Here is a 12,500-nt window from a genome sequence, read left to right on the forward strand (position 1 = left end):
AACGCAAACCACAACGCAACCCTAACCCCGGTTCCACAACCAGACAGAAAACACAACTCTCGAGACAAACTTTCCCCCCACAGATAAATACGGACATAAAACTCGCTTTCCCCCGTCATCAAATCACCTCAGTACCAAGACTAAACAGCCTTGTGTCACGAGTTGGCACCAGACCGAGAAACATTTTTTTAATTGTTTTGCGAAAGGTCACGGTGCCGAATCATGTTTTTTCGAACACCGGACTGCCTTATCATGGCACAGCGCTCACAACCCTGGCCTCACGGGGTCGGCGTTCCCTGACCATGGATCAAACTTTCAAAATTTCTCCAGCAACGCCAAGCAACCGCCATTTAGGGAAAAGCCAAAAACACCCCTGACACGGCGACACTACAAGCACAATACGGTACACCTCACTTTCTCGACTATTCATCCCTAAGGGTACACTCAAACCGCCTTTGCTTTCCCTCTATATTTTAATGACAAGCCGTATTTCTTCTTAAAACACCGGATCTTCTTGTTCGTGGCTCGGGAATACTTGCGGAATTTTTATTTAATCAATAAATTGGGAACCGAGGGAAACCCCCAATGCGGGGTAACCCCGGATTAAGGTATCAGCTTTAGGCAGCAAAGTCCTAACATTTCTCTTGGTAGTGAAATTTTTTGCTCACAAGTTTGTCGTTGTAGAATCTAATTTTACTCCGGGGCAAACCCCCTTTTTGGGTCATTTATTTTTTAACCGTACAGGTTTTTTCCCCCACCCCCAGAGTAATAGCATTATTTCATGGTCAGAATTACCTATTAAGGACTCCCTCTTGCCTATGGACGAATGCCCAACGCATTCAACGACCCCCAATGGCAATCCTATGAAGTTCACACATGACCATAGTCCACACCATGATCACACCTCACTTCCCATCCTCGTCCTCCCCCAACACCCCCCACCCCTCCCAACCCCCCTCGCTTCACCTGCTCCTCTCGCTGCGCGCGCACCCGCATCACGCAAACCTTGCGGGGCGCAAAACACGTTTGACGACTGTGCGAAAATATTTCTTGGAACGCTAATGAAAAGGCACCAAAGTGTTTAGCTAGTGCTAACCACTACAATCCCGGCATTTCATGATTCTACTGATAGACGTTTCTAGTCTTCGGCAAATGGTACCGCTTTGATATTACCTTACCGGAATAATATACGAGTAAAAGGTTGTGCCACATACCTTTCCTTGTTATAATATAGACTGATAATAGATGTCAGTACAGGTATGTAATCTTACCCGGCCCCATTGACTATTAACGCTGGTGTACCTGTTAATACGTTATGAATATCACAGACCGTGCCTAACTGCGAATTTGATTTACCTGTTCCCATCCCCTGTTTTTTTTTCTGCAACATCATCTTCCCCTGATGAGCCCGAGCTCTGATCCATGTTGTCTAAAGAGCAAATTAAGATTTTCATGTAAGATATGATAATTTTGAATAGCTTATTTAAAAAATTTCCCCAAGCGTACAGCCAACCAAGGACCGTCCTATCCGAGAAAAACAACATTGCTTCAATCACTCCATTACCCTCGAGCCTGATGCTAAGCCTTCGTACATACAGAGTTATAAGATCCCTCATTCGAAGCGACAGGCCTTGGAAAAGGAAGTAAAACCAATGTTAGGACATGAATCATATTCAACCAAGCAATTCAACCCTGGGCCTCTCCCCTCTCTCCTTGTTCCAAAGAAAGGATAATACTTTCCCGCCCAGTGGTCGACTAACGCAAGTGGAATAAAGGTAACAGTGCCAGAACATTCCCAATTCCTAACTTAGATTGTTTGTTGCATAGACATTGGCTCAATAATATGATTTTTTCAACTATTGACCTTGCTAAAGCTGCCTGGCAAGTTCCTAGGGCTCCTGAAAGCGTGCCATAATACGGCTTTCCTCGACTCATAGGGGGACACTTTTGGAATTGTTAGAAATGTCCTTTGGCCTTCGCAATTCCCCTCTCACAATTTAGCAGATAATGTCACTTGTAACTATCCGGATTAATTAATGATCAGGTCCCGTGTATTTAGATGATAGTTTTAATTTGCTCACCCTCCCTCTCTAGACGCATGAGAATAATTGCGTCAAGTTTTCAATAGGCTATCAATCACAGGATTATGTATTCAACCTGCAAATGTCAGTTTTGTCAAGTCTAAGTATAATTCTTAGGCCATACCTTGTCTTCTAAAGGTATTGCAGCACCTATGATTGTCAAGTATAAAGCATTGCCAACTTTTCGCAACACCTAAAACCAAAAGGAATGAAATTCATTTTTGTAGGCCTTACAGGGTTTACAACAGGCCGTTCATTCAAGGTTACGGATCCATCGCGACACCGCTTAAAACCATCGTCCTTAAAAAGGATACTACGGCAGTGACAGACGAGAAAAACCGCATTTACAACGCTAAATCGCGACTAAATTAAGAGGCTTCCACTCTTAGCCTGACCCCGATTTTTTGTTTGCCTATGTCCTCACCACTGATGCCTCCAACCTCGGGCTCGAGCAGTAATCCACAGAATCATGGCCATTCTGGAAAAAGCAAGGCCCGATTGGATTTTTGGCAAGTCTGCGCCCTCAATTCAAGCGGAAAAACGCTATCACAAGACGGACCGTGAACTTCTCATTATCACATGGGCCCTGCCGTCATTTTCGAGAGCTAATCTTGGGATATCAGATAGAAGTGCACACTGATCATTCCCCCCTTTCACTCCATATTTAAGGGTTGAGGACCCTCATGACGACGCTGCCCGCGCAATTGAAATTCTTGCAGAGTATTGACTTCACCATTGTTTATTTACCCGGGAAACAAAAGTGTCGTTGCCGACGCGCTATCACGCGCTCGACCCATCTCTGACGCTGCCACAACCCTGCCTGAATCTAGCTCCGCGGCCCACCCTTTGGCCTGCCCGTAAGGTGAAATGCTCTGACATTGCACCGATCTTGGCAAACTGCCGCGCCTACCGTTGAGGATCCTTTCCGAGGACGAGATCCGTCTGCACATGTAAATGAAAAAAATCGCCGTTCCGACTCCATTCCATTCTAATAGCGCGCCCCGGGCTTGGCTGCCCCCGCCGTACCTCCCATGGGACCCCCCACGGAGGACGAAATCCGGATAGCGCAACGTAATGAAAATCTGTACAGCCCCTGGGAATTCAGCCTTAGAAAGGATGAAAGACCCTTCCCCCTAGCAGACATGTTCGAGTAAAATCAACGTTACCTCGATGCTAACGGTCTACTTTGCTACAAGTCTCGGATATAGGACAAGAAAGCTCAAGGCAGTCTCGTAAACTTTTTAGTTATTCCTGAATCTCTTGAAGGTCCGTATCCTTCCTTCTTTTCCATGAGGGCGAAAGAAAGCTGCACACTGTGGTAATGTATAAGGCAATTCACTTAGCCAGCAACGCTTCTTCGTTCCCACGACCTTATGGAGCAAAGTTGCTAAAGGCATGTTTCAGGGCTTGTAAGCCATGTCCTGTATTACAAAGGAAATACCACAGACCCAGCCACCTGCATTGAAAACTGACACTCCAGACTTTCCTTCCAGAAAGTCTCTTGTCTTGCGACGACATTGTCAGGTTTCTAGCCTTCTCGCAATGGTAATCGTCATATTTAGGCTTATTGATAACTTCACTCGTTTTTGTGAACTCGTCCCCGGTGCCTAACAAAACAGCAAATGTTGTTTGTTTGCACATGCTTTTCACGACTGTCTGTCATAGACGATCAGAGCCCCCAAGAATTTTTCAACTGATAACGGGACTGAAGTACATAACAAGGTCATGGATAAGCTATGTGATATCTTGAATGTAACTCGTGTTAACATTCTCCCTAACCGCCCACAAAGGTACTGGTATTACAGAAAGGCTCAACTCCTCCATCCTCGTCATTAATGAGATCGCTTGGTGATGCGAACATGCAGACACATGGGGATGATCGCATGACAATCCAGTCTTGCATTAAAGTACATATCCATTCTTCCTTAGGTGATACCCACCATTTCCTGTTTATATGGAATGGATAAAAGACAACCCTAATGACCTCTTTGATGAGGGCCAAGTTTCCGTTCATAGAATGATAACGAGCTGAGTATCTTCCTAAATAGAAAAAGTCTCATCTTCAGATCACAAAGAAGCATTTGACTAATTCGCAGAGAAAAAATACTGTCATTTCAACATAACAAAGTGGCCCCGCAACAAGGACATTGGAAGTTGGAGCATTAGTATGTTAGAAAAGTTGTAAACCAACTACGTGCCAATAATTAAGTCAAAGCTTTGCTGCCTAGATTGAATGCCAATTAGAGTAATTAGTGTATAGAAGCAACAACCTACATTAAATCAGACAGTCCAGTGCACAATCTTGGTCACATTTCGAACGTCCTAAAGGCTTGCTCACAAGTACTATCTCCTCCCCGCCGACGAACCTAATAGATTTTTATCTACAGACTTTACTCCGCTCTTTGGCTTTATCATTCTATCGCATTGCGTCTGCCGACCGCCATGCCTACCCCCTAGCTTCGCGCAGTACCAGAGCCATCTTGAGGACCATGGGTCTAGTCTTACCATTATACAAACAAGTGTGGAAATAAAAATTTTTCGCTTCAGCCGATTAGCTGATTTCCCCGGCCTGGCTAGCTTTATTAACGACAATAACCAACTCGTTGAATTCAGCAACAGCAGGCGAAGTGCTTCCCAGTCCTCCCATTACTCTCCAAATGACTTACGCCCTATTCTCCCACAAGATCTCTCTACTAAGTTAAGCCTCTCTTTTTTTCCTCTAAGGCAGTGAATCAGTCTCCTCTACTCTAAAATCTACCTCACAATTTCAGGTCTCTCTGTAATTATTCCACTCCCGCCCTGAAACTACCTTACTTCAAGGCTACTACAACTACAGTTATGTGGCACGACATAACCTGATGTGTGTTCTACAAGGTACTTTTGTTCTTCCAGCTCATGTGAACTGGACTTCCTTATCCTTATTTATTCCAGCACCCATGACCTACACAAGGAAGATGCAATGAATACCTCCTACCTGCAGCCCATGTCGGTATCATTGCCATCCTATAACATATCTCTTTCCGAGTATAACCTTTTCAACGATGCCAACTTTGTCACAGCTTGATGCATTTACCACCCCGTTCGTCAGAGCCGCGTTCCACGCAACCGTACGTTTATCCCTATATACGTTACCGTCGCCGGAATGTGTATGTTTGCTAGTACCCTGGGGTGCGGCATGTGCATCACCTACAGGCGAGTTGCATTGAAAAACAAGCAAGTATATCATACCCATATTTCCTGTTGATATACCAGTTACCCTCATGCTATATAATATTTATAAGCAAAAAAAAAAATCAAATCCAAAAAATAAATATCTAAATAATAAAATACTAAAAACATAAATAAAATAAAAAAACATTTTGATACATAATTCGATATATAACAAACTCACGTTTTTACTTTTTGGCACGAATTATTTTCCTTTTCATATATCGAAACTAGCCTTCTACCCACGTCTTCCCCACTTACCTCTCTAAAGCCAGTAAGGTCCCAGGTAATGTTATACTTTTTTCAAGTTACGATAGTGACGGATGCAGAAAAGCACACCTCCCATATAGATAAACCGGTAATTTCCGGAGCTGATCTCGAGGCCCTGTCATGCTGCAATGTCTTCCCGTTGTAGTATTGTGCCTTACGTCAAGAATTCTGCTGCCGGATGTTGCTGTCTCTCTCTTCGTATACGACTCTCTTATAGAGTTCCCTGATCAAGGAATTCTTATCCTCAGTTAAGTATAAAACCTTCCTACTTATTTCTTACCAATCGGACGCTTTGGGGTAGCATGGGTAGAAGCGATATGAAAGTATTTATGTTTATCGGGTTAACAGAGCATAAAAATGTCTGACTCCCTGGAGATACATGATCAAATTACAATACACAGATGTGACCCTTCACAATTTATCGGATTTCGTATATCCACACAGGATCGGGCAAAGATTCCGTTAAAGGACAGCACCTGCAAGCACTTTAGCCCTTCTGGATATTCTGGTCATCTCCACATCATAGGAATATATCACCCTCAAAAGAGCTCTGACCCGAGGGCGCGGCCCGAGCGGGGCGGCGGACCTATAATTTATGATGAACCGACAGTCAGCCAATCAGGAAATCGCGACCCAAGCTGGACATTCTTGGGAATAGCTACGCACCCTACTTTCCTGTAGAAAACGGCCTGATCGCCCCGCCTAGCGAGTCGTCCTAAGATATATACTGAGGGGAAAAAAAGAGGGGAAACGATAGCGAAGTCACTCGAGGTCCTTGACCTTAATCACCCAACAACTACCAACTCGCACTCTCCTACATCTACTATTTGTGAACTAGTGCTAATCCCGATCTTTATTTCAGAGTCTTCCTTGTTTATATTTATAATATATATATTATTATATCGTGTCATATTATTGAAGTTATAATATATTGTTATTGTATCAGCTGCTGTGTTTGACACCAACCTTATATTTATCTATGTGTGGATACTAGAGTAATCTATACCCATCACATAATCTGGTGGCAGCATAAGATGAGAACCTCACGTTTCTTTTTTTCGCAATAATTGGTACAATAATTAGCTACGTACCACGATTTTTCCGCGGGGCGGGAACACACAAAAAAACAAAAAACATTTTTTCCAGTGTCTCACAGCAAACAGCGCATCAAGTTGACTGACAGGACGAAGACATCGGTAATGAAGGTTAGTTGCGACTAAGGTCGATATCCCTCGTGTCATTTTTCTTCCTCTTAATTGTTTTTCACACCCTAGTGTTGTGACTTGTGTTACCCACTTTTTTTTTCTTTTTCTTTCTATTGTGAAGTGATTGGATTTCTTTCTCGCGCCTATTCATGAGTGAGTTACGAAGTGGTAAAGTGTTCAGAAATCTCAGGGAAACTACCGAAATTTTCTTTGGGTTGGATACTGTACCTTCCCATTCTCCCTCCCGTCCCGTTTCCCGATCTCTGACCCCCCACACAATCATCTCAACTGCTAATTCCCCCACTGTCCCACCCTCTGACCTGACCCCCACCCGCCCCCCCTTCTCCACACATGACTTTCCAACCTCACCAAACATTCAATATCGTACAGAAATTTGATGGCTCGTCCATTCCGGTTGAAGATTTCTTGGAAATGGAAAATGTTGAATCTATGATTATTTCAAGTGGAATGTCTAGAGATGACCCCTCTTTCGGCAATAAATGCGTAAACGCGGCTGAAACACGTTTAGAGCTTACCTCAGCGAAAGTACGTAACGCGATTAACGCCTTTAAAACATTGCCATCCGAATTGCGCAGTTGGAGTTATTTCAAGGATATATTTAGATCTTCGTTCAAATCCTTGGATGTAAGTCACCATATTCAGTTCGCGAGACTTATTCAATTAAAGCCTGCTTCCTTGTCCGAAGAAGACATTCGATTCTTTATCAATCAGCTTCGGGTTCAAGTTTCAAAATGGGTTAAGAGTATTCCCCACAACCATGACTCACACGTAAAGTCCTTGTTTAACGACCATCACGTCTCCTCTATGACGTATATGGTCAAATCTATCCTTGTTGCTTCTTTACCTACTTCTGTACAAGAACAAGTTTGGGAACCCTGTGAAGATACTGATTTACTTAAGTTACCCGGCGAATTTGCCAAGTCTATCAGAGAGAAGGCTCCCGCAGTATCTGTCAACGCAGGCATTCCCACGACTAAGGCAAACACGACCACACAAGACAACACACCCTTGCGTAACACTAACAAACACAAACAACCAAACGACAAACCACAACGCAACCCTAACCCGCGGTTCCACAACCATGACACGAAAACACAACACTCGAGACAAACCTCCCCTCACAGATATAATACGGGACATAAAACTCGCTTTCCCCCGTCATCTAACTCACCTCATGTACCCAGACGTAAACAACCTTGTGTCACGAATTGGGCACCAGACAGAGATCAGTGTTTTAATTGTTGTGCGAAAGGTCACGGTGCCGACTCATGTTATTCGACACCGTACTGTCCTTATCATGGCACGCGCTCACACCCTTGGCCTCACTGCTCGGCGTTCCCTGACCAGGTGGATCAAACTTACAAATTGCTCCAGCAACGCCAAGCAAACCGCCATTTTTTAGGGAAAAGCCAAAAACACCCAGACACGGCGACACTACAAGCACAATACCGGTAACACATCACATTGTCTCGACTAGTTGCATCCCTAATGATATCACTCAACCGCCTTTGCTTCCATCTATATTGAATGACAAGCCTGCGTATTTCTTCTTAGACACCGGATCTTCTTGTTCTGTGGTCTCGTTGAATACCTTGCGGAATTTTGATTTATCATTAGAATTGCAACCGAGTCAAACCACCATTTGCGGGATAACAGGAGATAAGGTATCAGCTTTAGGCAGCAAAGTCCTTAACATTTCTCTTGGTAGTGAAATTTTTGCTCACAAGTTTGTCGTTGTAGAATCTAATTTTACTCCGGGACACCTCTTGTTGGGTCATGATTTCTTATACCGTACAGGTATTTCCCTCCACCCTCAGAGTAATAGCATTACTTTCAATGGTCAGAATTACCTATTAAGGACTCCCTCTTGCCTATGGACGCATGCCGACCCATTCACACCCGCAATGGCAATCTATGAAGTCACACATGACCATAGTCACACCATGTCTACACCTCACTTCCCATCCTCTCCTCCCCACCACCCCCCTACCCCTCCCACCCGCCCTCGCTTCACCTCTCCTCTCGCTGCGCGCGCACCCGCATCACGCAAACCTTCGCGCGCAAAACACGTTGACGACTGTGCGAAATCTTGGACCGCTAATGATAATGCTCCAAAGTTTATAGCTAGTGCTACCACTACTATCCCGGCATTTCATGATCTACTGATAGACGTTTCTTGTCCTTCGGCAAATGGTACCGCTTTGATATTACCTGATAATATACGAGTAAAAGGTTGTGCAACATTACCTTCCTTGTATAATATCACTGATAATAGATGTCAGGTACATGTATTTAATCTTACCCCGGCCCCATTGACTATTAACGCTGGTGTACCTGTAATATCTTATGAATTCACAGACTTGCCTATCTGCGAATTTGATTTACCTGTTCCCTCCCCTGTTTTTTCTGCAACATCATCTTCCCCTGATGAGCAGAGCTCTGATCATGTTCTAAAGCAAAATTTAGATTTTCATGAAGGATATGATATTTTGAATAACTTATTTAAAGAATTTCCCAAGCGTACTGCCAACCAAGGACCGTCCTATCGGAAAAACAACATTGCTTCAACACTCCATTACCCTCGAGCCTGATGCTAAGCCTTCGTACATACCGAGTTATAAGATCCCTCATTCGAAGCGACAGGCCTTGGAAAAGGAAGTTAAAACAATGTTAGACATGAATCTTATTCAACCAAGCAATTCACCCTGGGCCTCTCCCCTCCTCCTTGTTCCAAAGAAGGATAATACTTTCCGCCCAGTGGTCGACTATCGCAAGTTGAATAAAGTAACAGTGCCAGAACCATTCCCAATTCCTAATCTTAGATTGTTGTTGCAAGACATTGGCTCTAATAATAAGATTTTTTCAACTATTGACCTTGCTAAAGGCTTCCTGCAAGTTCCTATGGCTCCTGAAAGCGTGCCATATACGGCTTTCTCGACTCATATGGGACACTTTGAATTTTTAGTATGTCCTTTTGGCCTTCGCAATTCCCCTCTCACATTTAGCAGATTAATGTCACTTGTACTATCAGGATTAATTAATGATCAGGTCCTCGTGTATTTAGATGATATTTTAATTTGCTCACCCTCCCTCTCTGAACATGAGAATAAATTGCGTCAAGTTTTCAATAGGCTATCAACTGCAGGATTATGTATTCAACCTAGCAAATGTCAGTTTTTCAAGTCTAAGTTAGAATTCTTAGGCCATACCTTGTCATCTAAAGGTATTGCACCTAATGATTCCAAAGTTAAAGCCATTGCCAACTTTCCAACACCTAAGAACCAAAAGGAATTGAAATCATTTTTAGGCCTTTCAGGTTTTTACAGGCCGTTCATTCAAGGTTACGGATCCATCGCGACACCGCTTAACCATCTCCTTAAAAAGGATACTACTTGGCAGTGGACAGACGAGGAAAAAGCCGCATTTACAACTCTTAAATCGCGACTAATTAAGGCTCCACTCTTAGCCTTCCCCGATTTTAGTTTGCCTTTTGTCCTCACCACTGATGCCTCAAACCTCGGGCTCGGAGCAGTACTCCACCAGAAACATGGCCATTCTGGAAAAACGCAGCCCATTGCTTTTGCAAGTCGCGCCCTCAATTCAGCGGAAAAACGCTATCACACGACGGACCGTGAACTTCTCAGTATCACATGGGCCCTCCGTCATTTTCGAGAGCTAATCTTGGGATATCAGATAGAAGTGCACACTGATCATTCCCCCCTCACGTCCATATTTAAGGGTAAGGACCCTCATGGACGACGCGCCCGCGCAATTGAAATTCTTGCAGAGTTTGACGTCACCATTGTTTATTTACCCGGGAAACAAAATGTCGTTGCCGACGCGCTATCACGCGCTCCCCCCCCGCTCTCTGACGCTCACAACCTGCCTGAATCTAGCTCCTCGCCCACCTTTGCCTCCCGCAAGGTGAAATTCTCTGACATTGCACCGATCTTGCAAATACTGCCGCTCCTACCGTTGAGGATCCTTCGGAGGACGAAGATCCGGTCTGCACATGTTTAATGATCGCCGTTCCGACTCCATTCATTCTATTACCGCCCCGTCTTACTTTGGGCTGCCCCAGCCGTACCTCCCATGGACCCACCCACGGAGGACGACATCCGGATAGCGCAACGTAATGATAATCTGTACGGCCCCTTAATTCAAGCCTTAGAAAGGGATGAAAGACCTCCTCCGTCTCCCACACTCCCCCCCACATCCTCCTCTCCCCTCCCCACCCCCCCCCCTCCCCTCCCCTCCTACCTCCCTCCTTCCCCCCCTCGCCCTCCACCCTCCTCCCCTCTCACCCTCCCCCTTCCCCCCCCGCCTCTCCTCCCCCCCTCCACCTTCTCTCAGCCCCCCCTCACCCCCCTCCTCTCCCCCCCCCTCCCCCCCTAGCAGACATGTTCGAGTAAGTCAACTTTACCTCGATGCTAACGGTCTACTTTGCTACAAGTCTCGATATAGGACAAGAAAGCTCAAGGCATCTCGTAAACTTGTAGTTATTCCTGAATCTCTTGAAGGTCGAATCCTTCCTCTTTTCCATGAGTCGAAAGAAGCTGCACACTGTGGTAAGTATAAGGCAATTCACTTAGCTCAGCAACGCTTCTTCTTCCCACACCTTATTAGCAAAGTTGCTAAGCATGTTCAGTCTTGTAAGCAATGTCCTTATTACAAAGGAAATACCAATGACCCAGCCCCTGCATTGAAATATGACATTCCAGACTTTCCTTTCCAGAAAGTCTCTTGCGACACATTGTCAGGTTTTCTACCTTCTCGCAATGGTAATCGTTATATTTTAGTCTTCATTGATAACTTCACTCGTTTTTGTGAACTCGTCCCCGTGCCTAACAAAACAGCAAATGTTGTTGCACATGCTTTTCACGACTTCTGTCATAGACATTCAGCCCCCATGTATTTTTCAACTGATAACGGGACTGAATTTCATAACAAGGTCATGGATAAGCTATGTGATATCATGAATGTAACTCGTGTTAACATTCTCCCTTACCGCCCACAAAGTAATGGTATTACAGAAAGGCTCAACTCCTCCATCCTCTCATTAATGAGATCGCTTGTTGATGCGACATCAGACACATGGGATGATTCGCTATTGACAATCCAGTCTTGCATTAATAGTACATTCCATTCTTCCTTAGGTGATACCCCACATTTCCTTTTATATGGAATGGATAAAAGACTACCCTATGACCTCTTTGATGAAGGCCAAGTTCCTTCATATAATGATAACTATGCTGAGTATCTTCTAAATAGAAACAAGTCCATCTTTCAGATCACAAAGAAGCATTTGACTAATTCCAGAGATAAAATACTGTCATTTCAACACAAAGTGGCCCGCCACAAGGACATTGAAGTTGGAGCATTAGTATTTAGAAAAGTTAACCAACCACTCAATATTAAGTCAAAGCTTGCTCCTAGATTTGAAGGTCCATTTAGAGTAATTAGTGTAAAGAACAACAAGGCCTACATTAAATGCATACAGTCAGGTGAACAATCTTGGTCTCATTTCGACGTCCTAAAGCTTGCTCACAAGTACTATTCTCCCCCGGCCGACGAACACTAATTGATTTTTATCTTCCAGACTTTACTCCTCTTGGGCTTATCATTCTTCGCATTGGCGTCTGCCGACCGCCATGCCCTACCCCCTAGGCTTCGCGCAGTACCAGGAGCCTTCGTTGAGGACCATGGGCTAGTCTTA

General features: G+C 44.4%; 1 protein-coding gene across 1 annotated transcript in view; it reads left to right on the forward strand.

Moving 5' to 3' along the window:
* The first annotated feature begins 11,882 nt into the window (after positions 1 to 11,882).
* Positions 11,883 to 12,500, forward strand: part of LOC147470759 (uncharacterized) — a 2,410-nt gene continuing 1,792 nt past the window's right edge. Inside the window, exon 1 of the mRNA XM_086542598.1 lies at positions 11,883 to 12,500. This exon is cut by the window's right edge and continues 265 nt beyond it. Within this exon, the coding sequence (XP_086398724.1) occupies positions 11,970 to 12,365 (396 nt within the window). The 5' untranslated portion in view covers positions 11,883 to 11,969 and the 3' untranslated portion in view covers positions 12,366 to 12,500.

Source organism: Penaeus japonicus, unplaced genomic scaffold, assembly GCF_977035675.1.
Source record: "Penaeus japonicus unplaced genomic scaffold, GWHDUDI00000001_assembly GWHDUDI00000012, whole genome shotgun sequence".
In the NCBI taxonomy this organism is placed as follows: Eukaryota; Metazoa; Arthropoda; class Malacostraca; order Decapoda; family Penaeidae; genus Penaeus; species Penaeus japonicus.